This window comes from Lolium perenne, chromosome 5 (assembly GCF_019359855.2).
Source record: "Lolium perenne isolate Kyuss_39 chromosome 5, Kyuss_2.0, whole genome shotgun sequence".
Classification (NCBI taxonomy): domain Eukaryota; kingdom Viridiplantae; phylum Streptophyta; class Magnoliopsida; order Poales; family Poaceae; genus Lolium; species Lolium perenne.
In genome coordinates, this window is record NC_067248.2 from 172175443 (window position 1) to 172196262 (window position 20820).

Sequence of the window (20820 nt, forward strand, 5' to 3'; positions counted from 1 at the left end):
TTAAAGATTTTGAAGTGATTAAGAGCTTCATCTTTAGATTTCAGGAGGTACACATAACAATATCGAGTAGAGTCATCAATTAAAGTCATGATGTATCTTTTCCCTCCTTTTGTCAATTCACCATTCATTTCACAAAGATCCGAATGTATAAGCTCCAGCGGTGCCAAATCTCTTGCCTCCGCAGTCTTGTGAGACTTACGTGGTTGCTTAGCTTGCACACATACTTGGCACTTGGATTTCTTGACAATAGAAAATTTCATAATTATATTCATATTCGCTAGCCGCGTCATGCACCCAAAATTAATATGACAAAGTAGTGAATGCCAAATATCGGACTCACTATCATTGCAAACATGATTAATAATTTGAGTACATAAGTCTGACAAAGATAAGCGGAACAAGCCTCCACACACATAACCCTTTCCAACAAATTGTCCACACTTGGAAATTACAACTTTATTAGAATCAAAAACCAACTTAAAACCATCTCGACATAAAAGCAATCCGCTAACGAGATTCTTATTAATGGAGGGAACGTGCTGCACATTCTTCAGTTGGATGGTCTTTCCCGAAGTAAACTTCAGATCCACCGTACCAACACCACAAACAGAAGCACGTGAGTCGTTTCCCATCAGCACGGAGGAAGTCCTTGCGACCTAATAAGAAGAAAACATAGAGACATCAGAACATACATGTGTATTGGCTCCGGTGTCTATCCACCAATCAGGAGAATTACATACTGAATGTCGTCGTGGCGAACGAGCAGATGCCATGGGATGGCTTAAGTTGGGGCCGAATGGGCGCAAGAGGATTCGGGGGAGGGTTTGTGATTAGATGGGATGAACTTCCGGATGCTTTCCTCAAGAACTCAGCCAAAGGCAGTGATACAAGAAGAAACACACAAGGAAGAACTCTGCTCTAGATCACGATCTTCATTGATCTCAACATGGTACAGGTTTCTCGTTACAAGGTTCCTCTATTCCTCTATCATCTAACCTCTGTGTAATCGTCTGTGCTCCCGTGCCCGTAAGGGCTATGCCCCCTCTCCTTATATAGGGGAGAGGGTGGCTTACAGGGCAAGAAACCCTAATGGCATCTTTGACTGGACAAACTACTTTACAAAGTTACTTTAATCATAGATGACGCCGGGGTCTTCTTTAATCAGGGAGGCTGACGTCCTCCGGCTTCTTTCAGCGTCACCTTCCTCTTTGGTGCCAGGGCTTCGTTTAAAGCTACTTTGCTTAGCTCATCCTTGTCTTCTAGCTCTGAAGAGAATCTTTGACCAGTCTTGCCGACATGCTCTTCTTTCCGGTAGCCCGGTGTCTTCTTCATCCGATTCCGGTATACCCCTCTTGGGAATACCGGCCTGGCTTTACTTATCCAAACTATTATCTTTGTGCTCCGGTATAAACATTAAACCGGTATCTTGATGGCTCAAACCATCCGGTTTGGCATGCCTTTGGCATACCGGGGGTCATCCCCCCAACACTGAAAGGACAGTAGGAGAAATACCGTACCCAACATCCTTCATCTCAGTATCAACGCCAATAACAACATTTGCGTACTTGCCACTGTTCTCACCCCGATCATGGCGTTCTGGGCAATCAGGAGCCCAATGTCCAGGAGCGCCACAAACATGGCAGTTCCCTTTCTTCTTATAAGGAGTCTTCCTCTTGAAGTTGGTTGAGTTGGAGGCTTTGTTCTTCACGTCAAACTTGCCTTTTCCATTGTTCTTATTCTTAGACTTGTGAGATTGGAAGTTCTTCTTCTGTACCACATTGGCACTAGAACCTCCCTCAAAACTACGAGCGCGTGTGTCCTTTGCTCTCGCCTTCTGTTCCACATGAAGCGAGCCAATGAGATCCTAAACGGAAAACTCTTGTTTCTTATGTTTCAGAGAAGTAGCAAAGTTCCTCCATGAGGGAGGAAGCTTGGCAATAATGCCACCGGCCACAAATTTTTCCGGTAAGGTACACTTAAACTACTCGAGTTCTTTGGCAAGGGACTGAATCTCATGAGCCTGCTCAACCACGGAGCGCTCATCAGTCATCATGTAGTCATAGTATTGCTCCATGACATACAATTCAGTGCCAGCGTCCGAGAAACCAAATTTGGCCTCGAGCGCATCCCACGCATCTTTACCATGGTCGAAAGCCATGTACGGGTCAACAATGTTGTCCCCAAGAATGCTGAACAAGGCCGCCATAAACATGGTGACGACCTTCTCAAACTTTTCCTGCTCCTCTGCAGAGAGAGGCCCCTCGGGTCTAGCATCTGTGGCGCTAAAACAACCTAGGTTTGTAAACCATAGAACTGCATTTGTGCGCCACCTCTTGTAATGCATACCATCAAAGAGGGGAGGTCGAGTAGCGGCAGCAACGCTGCTTGAATTGATTTGCCTAAAATCAGGTTTTTGGATTGTTGAACATATAAGCAAATATCCATATGAAATAATCCGTACAAGTAATTGATAAATCATGACTATGAAAATAAAAAATAAACTAATCGTGCAGACTAGTAAGGTAGATGAACAGATTACATCTAAACAAGATAAACCGATTGCATCTACCACAGAAACTAAAAGAATAAACTCTAACAGAAATTGAAAGAGAAATGACAAGATCACAAACTTCGCAGCAGTGTCGTTGTCGCCCATGTTGAGGTTGTCGAAGAAGTCGCTGAGGTCCGGGAAGAAGTTGTCGGTGTGGAAGAACTCGTCGTCTGATGACGACATCGTGATGCTAGTAGTCGCGCCGGAGCGCTCCCCAAAAACCTGATTGCCCCTCACCCGTACAGGTTCACGAGAGGCAGGGTTCCGGAGGCCTACTGTCCCGGGAGCCGGTGCACACCAATGGACGGGATGAGGAAGACGAAGGCGGCGGCGCAATGAACTGGAAACAGGTAGTCGCGTATGCGTCTCGTTGTGGCGGCTAGGGTTGAGCAGGGTCTTATATAGTGCGGTTCGGGAAGGTCGTTGGACACAGCCCACGTTCGAGTCGGCACAACCACGATCCAGAAAAACCGGAAGCCAAAACGGCTGAGTAACGTGTCCGTTAATGACTCAAAGTTGATTACACAATTAATTTCCCAAACAGCAAAAAGATAAGCTCGGCTCGGCGAGATTCCCGCAACCCGCGTCGTGGCGTGGCGTGCCGTGCCGAGGCGAGGCGAGGCGAGGCGTGGCGAGGCGGGCGGCGGAGGAGGAGGAGTGCGCGAGGGCTCTCTCTTCTCACTCACTTACTAGGATTAAAACAGCCCACCTTATATACCACTCCAACTCTCTCCCAACTAGCAATGTGGGACTAAACTTTAGCCCCCACTAGTGCCGCCACTGATTTTTGGAATGGGCCATGTGAGTTTCAGAATTTGATAATGGGCCATGGGCCAAAGGCCAAATGCCCAAAAATTCCAGCAGTTACAAGCATTTTCCTTGTTATCCCCGCGATAAGTTACATTACCGTAAGTCATCTCCAACGGGACGACGCATATCGGATGCCTAAAAGTGGTCATGAGCGTCCGCATTGCCCCCCGGATATATTTTGACCGCGCGTCCGTTTGCGTTTGGGTGTGCTCCCAACGGGGCGACCCATTTTTTGCTTTAGAACATATTTAAATTAAAAAACATAATCTACTACATAGAAACTATACAAACTAGTTGTAGAAACCTAGACTACTTGCTGCCCGACCGCCTAGCCCCATCGTTGCGTCCCTCCCTCGTCTGCTTCTCCGCCGCCTGCCGTGCGGCTGCTAGGGCTTGGTGCGCAGCCGCCTCCTCTAGCAGGCACAGTCGTAGCCTCTCGTTCGCGGCATCCTCGGCCTTCTTGAGCATCTCGAAGGAGTCGACTAACGCCCTCTGCTCCGCCGCCTTCTCCTCCGGGGTAGGCGCATCAGGGTCATCAGAAGACCATAAGATGTCGGAGTCATCATCCTCTGCGGCTGCGGCGGCCGCCACCCTGCGGCGTTCCATCTCGGCATCGAACGCTGCGTGGGCCACCCGTTCCTCCTCTGCTTCCTTCTCCGCGTCAGCCAGAAACTTGGCATCCATGACCGGATCGAGGAGGTCGTTGGTGTTGTCGTCGTCAAACTCCTCATCGGAGCTCGAGGCTGGGGGAGGTGGAGTAGGAGGTGGAGGTGGAGGCGGAGACGCGGCAGCCTGGCCGCGGCCGGCGCTGCTCATGGTGGCAAAGGTGGCGGTTGAGCGGCAGCGGCGGTACGGTGGAGGTTGTGCGGCGGCTAGGGTTTTGTGTGGGAGGAGATGAGATGCGTGCGCCCCTGTTTATATAGGCCGGAGGCAGGCGACGGATGCGGCACGCGTGGCTTCTCCATTACTTCGTGCGCAGAGGTAGACGACGGCCGCGCGCCACGCGAGGCATCGCCATTACGCGGTCGTAGACTGCCGAAGCGACGCCTCGGCGCCAGTACTTGCGCCGCTGAGAAGACACATCGAGCCTGGGTCACTGTCAGGCGGGGCCGACGAAACGTCCGCCGGACGCGAGCGGACACTTTGCGCGTCTGCGCAGTGTCCGCAGAGACGCTTCCGAGACGTATATTTAGGCCAGATTTGTGTCGCTGCGGATGGCCCAGTCACTATATATCGTCCGTTGGAGCGTGTTCCAAATGCATTTTCGGTCCGGCCGGACGCTAATGGTCGCTGAGCGTCCGTTTGCATTGCTCTCAGATGCCCTTACGTACCACACGTACTGCTGTGTTGCAGCCTTGCAAGTAATAGTTTTCAAGGTTGTATCCAATCCATGCCTGCATGATCTGATGTCTATTTGCAGGGAAGACGGGACAAGTTGATGACCTGACCAACACGCTTGCTTGCCGATCCAGACAGCAAAGCCCTGTTATGTTCTGCAATCTGGATGAAGTGCCGTTGTGTCGACACTTTCTCGACCATGTTTCTCTTTTGGTGAAATTTTCGCACACATTTACTGCGCATGTGCATGTCCATGCAGATGCACCAAAGCAAGGTAATTGGTAAACCAGTAAACTCCACGAAACATATTTAAGAACAGACTATAGCACCAAGACTCGGCTTGAGTCGGGTAGTAAAATATGAGCAACAAAGCACCAACCACCAACCACATCGACAATGATTTAGATGAAGAAACTCACCACAAATCAACAAACCTAGGTGCGAGGCTAGGATTTTACCAAACACCATGCCAGATGTGGCAAAAATCAGCAGTACTTTCTTTCTACCCTTCCTTAAGAGAAGGTGTATACATTTTTTTCTTGAAAAGTCAAACTACGTAAGTTTAACCAAGTTTCTAGAAAAGACCATTTACAATTGCAACATCAAATTAGTTATTAGTTTTTCCTGAAAACTAGGCCAACGTTTGCATTCTTTGAATTTTAAAAGTGCCCTTTCTTCGGGAACAGAGGTGCGAACAATAGCTAAAAAGAGCACCATGGCATCGTTATTGCACCCCAGGCCGCGACCCTATGGCCTGGCTCCACCCTAATTTTCCGCTAGTCTGGAGGAAACGGGAAAAAGACCATAGTTGGATCCGGTGCATAGCCATACAAATAACCTACAAAAAGTTTGAGACTCCAGCCTTCTAAAAAAAAAATTTGTTCCTACAGTTCCATGTCGACCAAAATAAAGCATAAACCCTATTGTGCATTCTAGCTTTAATTTTTCTACCGATTACGTTTAACCAATTACCAAACGTATTTTCGATATTGGTGGGTAGTGAAATATTGTAGGTTAAAAATACAATAGAACAAATAATTTTTGCAAATGGGCACATGAGAAAAATAAATGTACAATTGTCATGTTCTTGCTCCCATTCCACGGAGATTTCTTAGGTGACATATAAGCCATGTTCAAAAAATCAGTTGATTAACCAGTTAACTAACCGCTTAATCCATGCTTGGAGGGTCATTGAGTAGCCGATGAACTAATTAGTCAGCCAATTAACTGGTTATTTGGCTGATTAATTGATTATCTAGCCAATTAACTTGCTGATTAGCATATTAATACCCTACTCGATAGCCAACCAAACAGCTACAAGTTAACAATTTCCTCAACATTGCATTTTTTTTTTCGAAAAAGTCCTCAACATTGCATAGAAGAAAAGAAAACTCAAACTACCCTTCTACATCCGAAACCTTATTGTTAACATGTTTCCTTGTAACGGTTAGAAATGCATAACATTCTTTTTGTTCATTCGTTTCCCCTAGCTCTTTAAAGAGGATTTACTGATAAAAAAAATCCAGGGAAATGGTATTTTTTTTTAGATGAGTAAAATGGTACTAGAGGAGTTGTTGATGACGGAGATGAATAAAATAGAATGCAGTTGGCGCCGTAGAATTAGGGCGAGCATGGCCTCGCGGGCCACCACATGGACATGGGTGTGGCCTTTAGAAGGATCCATCTCCATCCACGGCAAAAGTTGGCTCGACTCATCCATGCCAATGCCATGCCATGCATGTGGGCCCAAAAAAACATTCATTGTTCCCACACCCTCCCTCCCTGGGGGCCCGCTGGGCCACGCCACATAAATCCAACCTCCAACAAAACAAACGCACCCTTGCCTTTCTTCCTTTCTCTCTCTAGATCTGATCCTCTTGTCCCCCTCAACAACCTCCTTTCTCTCTCTACTTTCTCTCTTAATCCGTACTACGTACTCTCCCTTCCATTACTAATCTGTTTGCTCCAAATAGAAATTGTTCGGTAGCCTATAGCTTTACTCTAAGTTTTAGAGAGAGAGTGTGTAGTGGTGAGAGGAGATGAATGCATGGTAAAACTGATGTTATTTCAGAATTCAGATGTTGTATTTCCCCTTCTTCACTATGTTTTTTTTTCTCATATCAGTACAGATGAAAGATAGAAGCAAAGTGTTAGAAGCAGAAAATTAAACCTTTCCATGCAAATAACACAGGCTTCGTTAGGGCAAAAAAAAAAAGACAATTGAAGTCTGACCCTACACGATTCAAGGATGTCAAAGCGTGGAAAATAGCAGTCAAGTTCTTCCTTAATGGCTGTCCCAGACACGAATGAATCTCCAGACAGGCAGACAAACAGCAGTGACCAGTCATGCTTCTTAACGTCACGCCCGAGCAGGTAATTGTCGCTGATTCAAGGCAGACAACATTTGTAGGGCCAGGTAGTGTTTACATACGACAGAGAAAGGAAAACTCCACTTCTTTCGACAGTTACCGACATGCCATCTGTTGTAATGTTCACTCCCAGACCAATAAGCCAATCAATTACACATCAGTGTTAGCATTCCAAGACTGAGCGATTCATGCAGAGCAACACAACAAGATTGTGACCATTCTAACAGCCCAGAGACAATGCAATAACTCTAATCTTAACAAAGCCTTAAAATGGAAGATTTACAAAGGCCGCAGAGCACAGGGAAAATATAATGTTAAGAAGACTCTGTACAAGATCATGACCAGGTTTATAAAACAGAGACAGTAAAGAGCCCTGATCTTAACAAGTTTTTTTTTTTACGGTAAATGACACTTTATTGATTACTTAATATCAATACACAAATCATCCAGGATGCAGTTGGGAGCATAATCTAGGATAAAACCTGAGCTAGCTACATTACAAGATCAATCTAAGGTGTGTGCCACAACATTAATTGAACAACGAACATGCTTGAAAACAGATGAGGAGAGTCGGCCACAACATTGCCCACCGGAGACCTGTCCAGGGTCTTCTTCATACATTGTATCAGGGACAGACAATCAGAAGCGAAGGAAACTGGGAGATATTATCTGACTCAAGAGTGGAAGGCCAGAGAACAAAGGAAAAATAATGTAATTTGAGGCTGGAACTCTGATTTACATGGCCAGAGCACAAATGAAAAAAATCTGATTCGAGGGTGGATGAATGCAGCGAGCACATCTCGGCGATGATTTGTCAACAATGGTAGTGGCACGTTCTCTTGAGATTGAAATCAGTTGAATGTATCTGTTCGTACAAGAATCTGGGGGATCCTGCACAGATGGAGAAGCAACCTGTCAGACAAGATTGCTAACAAAGAAAAGTTCAGGTGGCATGGTTTTTTACTTCAAATTCTTAGTAATCCAAAATTGATTCCATACAAAAATACCCATACCACAGACTGCTTTGAGATAACAAATTATCTTTCTTTAGGACTTGGTTCATATTTGAACTCAGGTATTTTAAGGTGCTTGCCAAAAAAAATTGCACTGCCTGCCAGCATTGTCCTATGGGCAAGCAAAACCAGACAGACTCAACATCTTAAAAGTTTCCCAAAAAACACCTCTCATCAAACAGCACATGAAACAAAACTAAAACCCACAACACAAACAGTAAAAACAACTGCCGTGCACAGAGTAAGTTCCCTGTCTGGATGACCATACACCATTCATGAAAAATAATACTCCCCTTTCCAAAGCACTACATGCTTAGGAAGAAGAGGCACATATGCGAAGCACGCAGAAGAAGAAGAAAAAAGCCTTCCTTGCCACATAAACAAAGGTACATGTTATGGTCCAGGCTCAGTGACAGATGATAGCTCAAGTGAGCATCATGTTGCAGTATGAACATATTCTCAGTGCATGTATGCAAGTATGCAACATGTAAAAACAAATGAAATAGAAAAGAAAATGAACAGGACTAACAAGAAAGCTGTAAAGTTTAACACCAGCCAGTTAAAAGAAGGGTCTGAATACAATAATAGCACTATACTATACTCAAGTAGTTAGTTACTCCTATTTCTAACCTTCAATAATCATTCTTCGTCTGGATCCTCCGGACGCTGTAAAAATACAAGGTCAAATTAGAGTGGTGGCTTTTCTTTATGAAATTGACAAGTGAAAGTATATAGTTCTTATCGTTCCAATCACAGTTACAATCATGAAGTTCAGCATAAATCAATGTAACATATGTATGCACCAATATAACCTGAATATTCTGATACTTCTGAAACACTGTCTGGTACACTCAACTGAATAACAGATATGCAAAATTCAACAGTAAAAAAGAGTCACTAGAGAGTAAATGTCGAAAGAAAAACTGTAGTCCATGGGGCTAATGGGGGAAAAGGGAAAAAGAGACTATTCCCAGACTCCAGTTGATCTTAGGGGAGACTGATTTTTTCAGTTGGTAATACTTCCAAATTCAGAGCAGGTTAATTACCATGCAGAATATATTCAGAAAGATAGCTGCAGGGTATTGGGTTGTGACACAGGTTGAGAAGAGAGAATAACAGGAGAGAATAGATTGATTCCTCTTGCTTGACTCTGGCATAGATACATAGTGTTGTGGACATGGGTTGCAGCGTGGGACGGTGGGAGGAGACCATGTGAGAGAAGTATGGCAAGAGTCCATTAGGAAAGTATAGTATTAGGAAAGAGAGAAATATGGCAAGAGTCCATTAGGAAAGCATACTATTAGGAAAGAATCCAATTGTATTAGGAAATATCTAACAATTCCTATCGTATTAGGAGAGGTCATAACCTGAGCATCCATTATATAAGGACAATCAATCTAATCTCTCCCTGGTTATTCTCTCTACTCAACCTACGTCTACCCAATCCCTCGCAGCCACGCCGTCTGGCTATCTTCAGCACGGTAGTCACCCCAAACTTCACAGAGACAACAGGGTCCCCTCGCTACCATAAATTGGATTTTCCTAAGTTTGATGGCAAGGAAGACACGCTCACCTGGCTGAATCGTTGCGAGCAATTTTTTTGGGGACAACGCACGGATGAGGCATTCAAAGTTTGGTTGGCAGCATATCACATGGTGGGTGTAGCTCAAGAGTGGTATATGCAGCTGGAGCGCGATGAGGGCATGGCATCATGGCCTCGGTTTAAAGAATGCTGTAACCTACGGTTTGGGCCACCAATCCGAAGCAATCCTCTAGGCAAGATTGCAAGGATGCGGCAATCCGGCACAGTGACAGAATATGTGGAGAAATTTCTGTCCCTGCTTGCTCACAGCGACCCCCTTACGCCAAAGCAGCAAGTTCAGCTGTTTACGTCAGGCCTCACCGACTTGCTCCATGTGGATGTTGAGATGCAAAAGCCGCTAGACCTTCCAGTCGCCATGAGTATGGCACATGCTTACGAGCACAGCGCAACTATAATGGCAACAACCTCTAAGGAGAATTCTTCCATGGCTATCGGACAACCACAAGGTATGTCCCTGAAGGGTACAATTCCAGTTGGAGAAGAGCGGATACTCCGGCGATTGACAGCCGCAGAGATGGCAGAGAGAAGGGAGATGGGATTGTGCTTCAACTGCGACGAAAAATTCTCAACAGGCCACCGATGTCAGCGCCTTTTCTATCTTGAAGTTATTGATGATGCTGAGGAGGAAGATCCGCCATGAACCACAGCTCGAGGACGAGCTGTGTCTGCATGGGGGGAGTAGTGCTGTGGCGTCAACAGTATAGATGGCAGCAGCTGACAGAAGCTTCCATAATTAGGGTCCAGATAAATTACTATAGCAGGCTAGCCGTATTGAATAGGGTAGTAGCAGTTATTTCGTGTCAGGTCCAAGCAGTAATAAACCCCCAATCTTCCAATTGCTAATCCCTACCTCTCTAATTTCTCTGATCTACCCCCATTATCTTCTCAACTCTCCGGTCACGGCACCAACACGCAGGCGACACCCTCGCTCGCCGGTGAACCATCCCTATAATCTACACAGCAGAGGCGTCCACAACACATAGATTTATGAATACAATGCTACTGCCTAGAAGACTCATTATCTCCCCATGTCAGACTCCATGTTAGCATTCTACAACAGTTGACCTGAAACAACAATGGAGCATCTGTTTTTATGTGTTGGTACCCATGCAGTATGGCGTGAAATGATCTTCAGTCAACCCTAATTCTACTAGACAGTTGACATGAATCCTAAACAGAGGAATACTCATGGTGCTGGCCTTATGTAGAGTCCAAGTGGGAATAAAGCCATCCCTGTTAGTAAAAGCAACAAAAGACTAGTGACAGAAAGTTGGAGGCTTGGAACACAAGTGATGCAGCTGAGGACAGGAGAGAGGGCCGCCCAGACAGGTTTGGTAACAATGCCGTATACAGTTAAGTCAGAGTTGAAAATACACAGTATCGCCCTTCGATGCAGCTCTATGATGGAAAAGTACTATTTCTATGTACATATGAGTAATCCAACAGTTATTTAACATCAAAGAAAAAAAAATTATAAGCATGTTTACTGACATTGATAGCAAAGGCTGAAGCTGAAGCTAGCAAGTAACAATATCATAGTGACTCTTAGGCTACAGTTAGCTAGAAAAATATATTTGACGTGCCCAAGAAAAGCAAGGTATTCTAGAACCCAGATGCTCTAAAAGATGAACAAAATATATCAGCAACTTGTTCAGTGATTAAGAATGTCATACCGGTAGGAAGTCCCAATCTTCCTCTCTCATATCAAAATCTTCGGTAGTTTCTTCATCAAGCAGTAACTGAACCAAAATAAATATTAATTAAGCAATTACTCATTAGATATCATTGAAAAAACATCTATTGACAAACTCACAGTATGCATTCCAGTGTACTCATCATAATCATGTACAACTGCTGGGATATACCTGAAATAGATAGTGTTGAGAGACGCGGGGGGGGGGGGGGGGTTCAAATTGATCAGAGATGAATACAAAAGATAAAAGGACATCTAACTTTCTCAGACGGATTTGAAGTTGTCAATGCATACATTTTGTCCCGTCGGTGCCACAAACGGATGATCTCCCCAATACAATTATCTGAGGTTGTCTTTCTTTTCTTCATATCATACTGACCTTGTGAGCTCCCCGAGTTGCCATTGTGGAGGACAAATGAGTTGACCGACTTAGATGCACCAACCCTTTTTCTGCAGTTTGAAGATCCACAATGACAATCTTGATCTGCTCCAAACTGGACAAACCTGTAGATAAGAACATGGGATTACAAATAGAAACAGTTTTTTATATACAATGTGGTAAATAAACAACAATTTTTTTTATAATAAGTACTTATTAAGTAACAAGGAAATTCGATGAGCATACTTATAGTCATAGGTCAGCTCCTCCCCTTTCTCTATGTCACGAAGAGAAAAAATTCCAACTCTGGTCTCTCCATCTACAGTCCTGAAGCAACATGATACGAGCATATGCCAGGGTCATCAACTGAGATGTAGAATAAGCAGTACAATGTAAGACTAACCATTTCTGCATCTCTGTGTTTGGTTCACAACTATGATTGATAAACCTGGACTTGTTTCCCTTGTTTGTTGCATCAATGACCATATTGCTACTGACCTCACAAAGATAAAAGTTAGTGTACCGCTGTCTCTTCATTTTCCATAGTCTCTCCTCACAAGTTCTGTTATCAATAACTACAATATTGATGCAAGATATATGGGTATTAGTTTGATCGCCAGTGTACAACGTGAGGAACCATTATAATATATAAAATTACAGTATTTGTCTGCAATTCATTTGTTTGCTCGACAGAGATTTCGACAAAGCCATACCTTCTCCTACATATTCTATAACAAATTCTCCTTTCTTTATTTCGTCCTCAGCTACCAATCCAAAGCCACATTTCTCTGTCTAGAATAAAATAAATAGTCTTTTAGAAAACCATGCAGAAGGGATAAGTATTTACTTCACAGCAAGTAAAAGTTTATAAAACAAGTAAGTTTACACACCATTTGAAGTTTCACATGAAATCAACAATTCAAAACATTAAATAATAATGTTTGGTAACAACATACAACAATATCAAACATTAAACAGCTGGTTAGATTCTCTCTAAATGTTAACAAGTAAAGTTTGGCAATTCTAAAGTATTATGTGTTAAGTACTGTACTGCTTCTATTGTGCGTGAAGATACTATTTCACCAGATAAAACAAATTTCACTGAGAAAAAGATTTGCCATAGTTTAAGGTGCAGGAACAGTTCATAGAAAAAATGTGACTGTATATTTTGCAACCGCATAGATTATCTCTAATGATATATGCAGATATAAGGCCCAACTTTAATCAGTCATACCTTAATCAATTTTGTTTTTGTCAGAGGTCGAAGTTGGAAAGATTTATTGGCACAGTTGTTCTGACATTTACAGTTTGATGAACAACAAGAGAACAGCATCCTGCACCAATAAAATAGTAATTTAGGGAAATAAAACATGACATGCTAAAACCACAAGTACATTAATCAAAAGCTAGGAAAAAAATTATGAATAGAGAACAGATCAGTTTTGCAATTATATTATCTGCTGCAATTGTCTGCACGTGCATGCACACACACACACATGGAGAGAGAGAGAGAGAGAGAGAGAGAGAGTACCCGCATTGACAATCTTTTCCACAAGTAACCGATGTTTCCAAAGAAAGAGAGCAGGAACAGAAAATGCCATCGTCTTCAACCCGTTTCTTAGTAAGATAAACATCTTAGTAGTATTAAGGACATAAATGTAGATGAGAAGTCCAAATAATGGGAATGCAAATGAGTAATGGAGAAATGGCGCTATAACTTGATATTACCACTCATCGAGAAAATGGGGGAGCAGTGAAGCACCATAGAGTCCGAATTTCGCGATTTTGAAATGCATCCATGTGATTATTATTATTTTTTTCTCGAACGCATGCCAAAGCATGCGTCATAATATATTAGAAGAAAACCGTCGAGAAGACGGGAGCATACAGGGAGTAGCAGAGCTACAAAGGAATTTCAGAGAAAAAGAAAAGAAGAAAGAAATAAAACTGTACAGGGCTAACTTTGTTAGTCCTAGGGACTTTAAGGGGGTTCTGCATCGGGAGGTCTAGCGTGTAAGGGGAGCCGGCGCAGGGCTTTTGCGCCGGCTATCATCCACAGCTTAGCTTCCTCCAGGATCGAGACGACCAGGTCCTGCCTGTTAGGTGCAGAGTTTTTGAAGACTGCATCATTCCGAGTTTTCCAGAGTCTCCATATGATTAGGATAATAATCGACTTGGCACCCTTCCGAACTGAGCTCTGTGCATTCATCGTGGCGGTCTGAAACCAGGTGCTGAACTCGCTGTTGCAGTCTGCTATGCATGTCTGGAGGTTTAGCCTGCTACATACGTCAAACCAGATTTGTTGCGAAAAGGAGCACCTTAACAGGAGATGTGTTATGGACTCGGAGTCTTGATCACAGAGCGCACAAGTGTCGCTGTTGGCCAGGCCGTGGCGTAGGCGTCGCTCATTGGTCCAGCATCGATCTAGGGAGGCAAGCCAGGCAAAGACTTTGCACTTAAGAGGTGCCCAACATTCCCAAATAGCGCTGTGGTGAGGTGAAGTCACAGTCCTGCGAAGAGGGCTCTGTAGGCAGATTGGGAGGAGTATTCACCAGAGGCCGATAGGTGCCAAATGATCTCATCTTCGGCTTCAGGGTTTGTCTGTTGTGTATCAAGGATCTCGACCAAGTTGAGGAATTGGACAATACCATCCATAGATAAAGCAGCAGTGATGTCTTGTATCCAGGCATTTCCAGGGAGAGCTGTAGCCACTTTCTGGGTTCTGGAAGTGCGGGCACTGACAGCGGAGAAGACCTGTGGTGCCAAGTCAGAGATGCTCTGCCCCTGGATCCAACGATCAGTCCAGAACAGAGCTTTGCTGCCATTGCCAAGTTTGACGACGGTTGCAGCATGGAGCAGAGAGGTGATGTTTTTGTTGATCTTGATAGGGAAATTGGCCCAAGGTCTTGTGTTATCTGTACGACCCAGCCAAGGCCATCTAGCCCGAAGTGCCCAGCTCATCCGTTTGATGTCAAGGACGCCCAGTCCACCAAGATCAGTTGGGCGGCAGACGTTCTTCCAAGCAACAGCGCAACTACCACCGCCGTCGTCCCGCCCATTGGCCCAGAAGAAGGTCCTCTGGCATTTGATAATGGCATCCTTGATGAGCTTGGGAATATCGGTGGCGAGCATGATATGGATGGGGGTTGCAGCAAGCACAGATTTGACAAGCACTAGTCTATCTCCTTTGGACAACAAGCCAGCACGCCAGCCAGAGAGTTTGTTGTGGAGATTGTCGATTAGCGGCTGCAAGTCCTGCACACGAAGTTTCCAGATAGATAAGGGGACGCCTAGATAGGGAATAGGGAAATCCTTGACTGGGCAGAGCAAGTGTTGGGCGATGATTCCTCGCTCTTCTTCACTGCAACGAATCGGGGTGGCGGAGCTTTTGAGGATGTTGGTGTGTAAGCCACTGGCCACCCCAAACAGCTGAAGCAAATCCTTGAAAGTTTCGCAGTCAGAGATGGTAGGCTTGATGAAAACGACTGTGTCGTCGGCGTAGAGGGGAAGTACGACATGCCCCACGGCTCCCAGGCAAGACAGCCAGCAGACCCAGGCGGGCGGCAAAGTCGATGAGGAGGTGGAATACTTCCATGGCCAGGACAAAAAGCATCGGTGACAGGGGGTCGCCTTGTCGCACGCCACGATGGTGAAATATTTCGTCCCCAGGGACACTGTTAACAAGGATGCGAGTCGATGCCGTGGATAGCAGTAAGCAGACGATGTTGATCCAAATATGGCCAAAACCCAAATGTTGGAGCAGCTCAACGATGAAGGGCCAGGAGACAGTGTCGAAAGCACGGGCAATGTCAAGCTTGAGTAGCACTGTAGGTGTGTTGGCGTTGTGAAAGGACTTAGCCATTTGCTGTACTAGCATGGATTGCCCTTCCTTTGATGAAAGCTGACTAATTTGGGGAGACCAGAGTTGGGAGGATGGGCGCTAAGCGCAGAGACATGACTTTGGCGATAAGCTTGGCAATGCAGTGTACCAGGCTGATTGGACGGTAGTCTCGGACCGTGGATGCATCTTGTTTCTTAGGCAGGCTGATTGGACGGTAGTCTCGGACCGTGGACTTTGACGGTTGTGATTATTATTGCAAAATGTAAACAATATCATGGTGTTTTTTGTTTCAAAGAAGGACTATACAGTGTCAGGTTTCTTACTTTCTAAACAAGTTATTCTATCTATATAGATGTATCACTAATCTAGAATGACAAGTATACTATGTAGAAAGATACGATGAATCGTACATCGCAACATATCAGAATATGAAACTTCAATGGGACATTTGACGAAGTTAAATCAGGCAATGATGCACTGCTCCGTTAAATAGGTTTAGAGAAACGGTAGGTAAGGATACTCCGCTTAATTGGTGTGTAGTAGCCCAACTTCCATTCTTTCAACGCAGACGGCAGATCAAAATCTACAAAATCTGCAGGATCTTTCAGCGCCTCGGTCAATACATGAAACACTTGCTCAGGCTCCTGCAGAACATACACAGATGATAAGTAAGCATAAAAACACTGGTAGAATGTATTTCCTTGAATTTGTTTCGATCTGTATTTTAAAGGCTTGTATGTCATTCAAATCTGCTGTTTTGATCTGTATTTTAATGGTTAAAGAATACCGGTTGGTGGAGTCTGTGAAGCACTGTCTGGGAGGCAAAGCACAAGTCACCTATGCATCGACCATTCAGCATTTCCGAAGAAAAATAGAAAAACAAGAGGCAAACAGAGGCTGAGATGGCACCCTGGCTGGACTAGATGGCAAAGTGGCACGGTCAACCTATCGCGTAATCAGTCAAGGTCAGTTTGAATGTAAGCAGTTATGGATCAAATTCATCCTTTTTAGCAAATTTAGGGCTTGAAGCTGTGTTTTCAGAGTAGACTACGAGAACCAAAGTGAGAGCACCGGCCGTTGATGCATTTTTACACTATGTTTACATGGAACAAGCGAAACTCTATGGTAAATATGATCGCCCCAGTGGATGTGTGAAAAAAATATATGAAGAACTAGTGCTCAGAAGTGGAGTCACAATCTACAATCTACCAGGTTGCCTTATCTACAATCCACGAACTTCTCAATCTACAGCAGTACAACTTAGCACTGAAAAACAGAAACTTTTCTTCCAGTTCGGTCGAGTAGTGACAGACTTGGTACTGCCCCAGTTTCTTCAGCTATGGTGTGCAAGTAAACAGCAGGCCTAGAAGAAACAGGGAAAAGGGAACTCACCACCGTAGCTAGTGAAGACATCCGGGCAGGGTGCAGTGGAGAAGCCAGGATTACAGCACGCCCTGGCCAAAACAATCAAACGCTTATGGCTCCCCCTAAACGTACTTCTTTATAATAAAGGCATAAAGATCGATTCATCTTGTATCTCTGTATCAAGAAACTGACTCTAAAATGCACCAATTGAAGCTATAATAATAAGGGATCTATTTCCGGAACTTCATTGAGATAATCCACCGAAGTTAAAGTGAGGAAGAATCAGAAATTACTGGTTGGAGCAGAGAGCTGAGCACCTGAGGCTGGAACGCAGCCGCGCGGCGAGTCAGAGGCGAGCAGGGAGGCAACCAGGCGGCGACGGAGCTACCCTCCTGGTTCGTCTTCTGCAGAACTGAACGGAGCGTTGGGCGCTGCCGGGTAACCCGCAAACGGGTCGCGGCTCGCGACGAGCTCCAGGAGGCCGGCTAGGGTTCTTCAAGGTCAGCGTCGGGCGCGCAGCGGCGGCCGGCGGAGCTCTGTCCGAGATTTGTCCGTTCGTTGTTTTTTTAGGGGAAATCCATTTTCGAGGCCTACCGATGGACAAAGAAAAGACTGGCCGTCAAGGCCCAGTGATGGACCTCGCCCCGGCAAAGCCTATACAACGAGCACGGCGGTTTTTACACCGCACCGCACACACGCTGCCTGCCCGTGCCTGGTTTTCTGTCCGGTTTTTCGCTCTTTTTCCGGTTACGGTTTTCTGCCTGGTTTTTTTTTTGTCTCAAAACATATTTGAATTGTGAAAAATGTTCAGAATCGAAAAAAACCATCTTAAAAATCAGATTTGCAAATTGCTTAAGTTTTAAAAAATGTTTAGATTCAGAAAAAGTATTCAATTTTTTTAAAAGTTTAGATTTCAAAACTTTTTTTGAAATTCAAGAAAAAAAATCATATAGAAAATTTCTTAAACTTCGAAATATGTTCACATCCGAGAAATTTTTAAATTTTGAAAAAGTTTCAGAATTCAAAATTTTCTGAAATTCAATAATTTCTCAAAATACTCAAATTCGGAAATTTGTTAAAATTCGAAAAAAAAATGATCCCAACTGTTTGATTTTTTAATGAAAATCGGATTCAAAATTCTCTCAAATTAAAAATTGTTCAAAATATTTATATTCCAAAAATAATACTAAACAATAGGAAGGATATAGATGAAACAAGAGAAACGGTACCCGGCCGGCCCAACGCCAGATGTAGGGTGTTCCACATGTGGTAAGGGCCGACCAAGTGGCATATAGGACCTCCCCGTCAGCTCAACCAAACACTCTCCAAGCAATAATATTATAATTTATTACTTTATTAATAGTTTTCATCCTTCCCCTCAAAAAATAAACTAGTTTTCGTCCTGGATTCACTAGCTTTCGGCCTAAATTTACTAGTTTCCATGCTTTCCTGATCGTTTTTCTAGGTTTCGGGTTCAATTTTAACCATATTTTCGTAATTATTTTGGCCTAGTTTTTTGTTTGTTTTTCTTTCTCGTTTTCCATATTTTGGAATTCATGAGTATTTCAAATTTTTGTGACCGCTTTCAAATTCATGAAGATTTTTTTCAATCTAAAACATTATTTAAATCCACGCACGCGAACAATTTTTTAATTCATGAACTTTTTCCAAAAATTATTATAAAACTTGAAAACATTTCAAATTCGTTATTATTTAAAAGAAATCTTGAAAAAAATCAAATCCCCCCAAATATTTTTAAATTCTTGTACATATTTTAAAGCAAAGATTTTTTAACTCATATATATTTTTTAATTCATAAAACTTTTAAAATTCTCCATTAATTTTATATTTGTGAATATTTTAAAATCCATGCACATTTTTTGATTTCAAGAATTTCAAAATAACGGAAGTTTTCTCCCCGAGGAAAACGCCCAGAAAAGACGAGCCTGAGCTGGCAGTGAGGGTGATGTTGAAGATAGTTCCCTAGAGGCGACTTATAATAATTATTTATTATTATATCTTAATTGTTCATGAAAGTATAGAGATGGTAAACCTAGAGGGGGTGAATAGGTTTCTACAGATTTTAATTCTTTCTTTGCAATGTTAGGCTTTGCGGAATATAAAGGTGAGGCTAATGCAAACTAGGTGAAGCAACTTATATGAAGATACAACTATTTCGAGCACGAAGGCTCTCTCAGGCAGTTAAATCACAAGTAAGGAGTTCGGTTAGAGATAACCGATAGCACGCGGAGACGAGGATGTATTCCCGTGTTCCCTTGCTTTGCAACAAGGTACGTCACATTTGGAGGGGTGGAGGTCCCACGAAGGATTCCCCACGCCACGAAGGCTCACCCTATTCTCCGGAGCCTATCCCACGAAGGAATAGCTCACTCACTTGTGGTAGACTTTGAGGTAGCCTCCAAACCTTCACAATCTTGCCCGGAGCAAATCCACAGCCCGGATGCTTCCGGACTCCTCTTGCCCACCTAGGGTTTCCAAGGAACCCTAGGAAGCAAGCTTCTTGATGAATACAAGGGGAATGAGATTTGGCTTGGTAGAACAGTAGATCGGGTCCTCCTCTAGTGATTCCCCGGAGGGATTTGAGTTTGAGTGGAGGAGGGAGATCGGAGGCTTTTGGTGTTTCTAATAATGGAGTAAGAGAGAGAGAGAGAGCTCAAGAACAGCTTGTAGTATGTTTCCTAAGTGTTCTGAGGTAGGAGAAGGCCTATTTATAGTGTACTTCGAAATATGGCCGTTGGTCACTTGCCACCTCAGCTTTCTTCTCGTCAAACCCGGTCAACCGGACCAGTGACCGGACTGTCCGGTCTGGAGTCCGGTCCGACCGGACCAGTGACCGGACCAGCCGGTTGTGACCGGATGCTGGGCCGGATTCTCTTTTTCTTCGTCCAGAGGCTCCTCCGGTTGGCGCCCGGTTGGCGCCTGGTCGACCGGACCGTGCGCCGGACTCGCCGGTCTGGGGCCCGGCTGACCGGGCGGCAACCGGATTCTTCCAGCGTTGATTTGCAGCCTGGTTGACGCCCGGTTGACGCCCGGTTGGTGCCCGGTTGGCGCCCGGTCGACCGGACCGTGCGCCGGACCATCCGGTCTGTGGCCCGGTCCAACCGGGTGACCAACCGGATTTCTTCTGTAGACCCCTTTTTCGATTGTTGTTGAAGTGGGGGGGGTCTCATTTAGCCTTCTTGTTCCTTTGATACACCATTTATGCCTCATTGCCTAATACCTGAGATAATCCTTATAAACGTATTAGGTCAAATACTCTAGCACGGAGTCATTGTTACCAAAATAATGGATAAGGGTAAAAATACCCTTACAATCTCCCCCTTTTTGGTACACGATGACAAACCGAGCTAGAGTCACATATAGATATTATGATAAGCTCTAAACCTTGTTTCCATATAAGATATTACGACAGCTCCCCCATAATGTGTGCACTTGGAGAATTTGCGTTTGAATGCAAAGTGCACCATATGTGTAACATGAGAAGCTCCCCCAATATCTTTAGGAAACAAGCATGGTATGGACAAGTATATCAAGATATATAAGCATAAAACATGATTATCCTAATAGAGTGAATAAGCACACACATAGTAGTCCATACACGTCCATACACAAATTATTCAAAGTAGCAAATGATTCTCGAGAAATCGAAAGCAAATAAGCACAAGCCATATAAGATCCAAATAAAGCAACTCCCATGGCTTGTGACAGTCAAGGAACCCCGTGGTCCTAGACTCTACTCTCTTCTCCCCCTTTGGCATCGGGACACCAAAAAGGCGAAGAAAAGAGGAGAGAAGCTACCGCACCCATCAATAGAACTGATGCCCGACGGAGTAGGAG

The 20820-nt window shown here is 44.1% G+C and overlaps 1 protein-coding gene across 2 annotated transcripts; it reads right to left on the reverse strand.

Annotated features, from left to right (window-relative positions):
* Positions 1-7447: 7447 nt before the first annotated feature.
* On the reverse strand, positions 7448-17565 carry LOC127300619 (histone-lysine N-methyltransferase ASHH3). Of its 2 annotated transcripts, XM_051330759.2 has the most exons (13): positions 17280-17564; positions 16990-17051; positions 16118-16241; positions 13288-13390; positions 12991-13090; positions 12470-12548; positions 12160-12331; positions 12003-12083; positions 11672-11881; positions 11498-11549; positions 11358-11423; positions 8712-8747; positions 7821-7959 (listed from the first exon to the last, which is right to left on the reverse strand). In XM_051330759.2, exons 2-12 carry the CDS (start codon positions 17008-17010, stop codon positions 8721-8723), a joined length of 1035 nt encoding a protein of 344 aa, XP_051186719.1. In that variant the 5' UTR covers positions 17011-17051; positions 17280-17564; the 3' UTR covers positions 7821-7959; positions 8712-8720. The 2 variants fall into 2 exon arrangements, with proteins under 2 accessions (XP_051186718.1, XP_051186719.1); XM_051330758.2 differs by lacking the exon at positions 8712-8747 and having other exon boundaries at positions 7448-7959; positions 17280-17565.
* Between the last annotated feature and the right edge of the window lie 3255 nt (positions 17566-20820).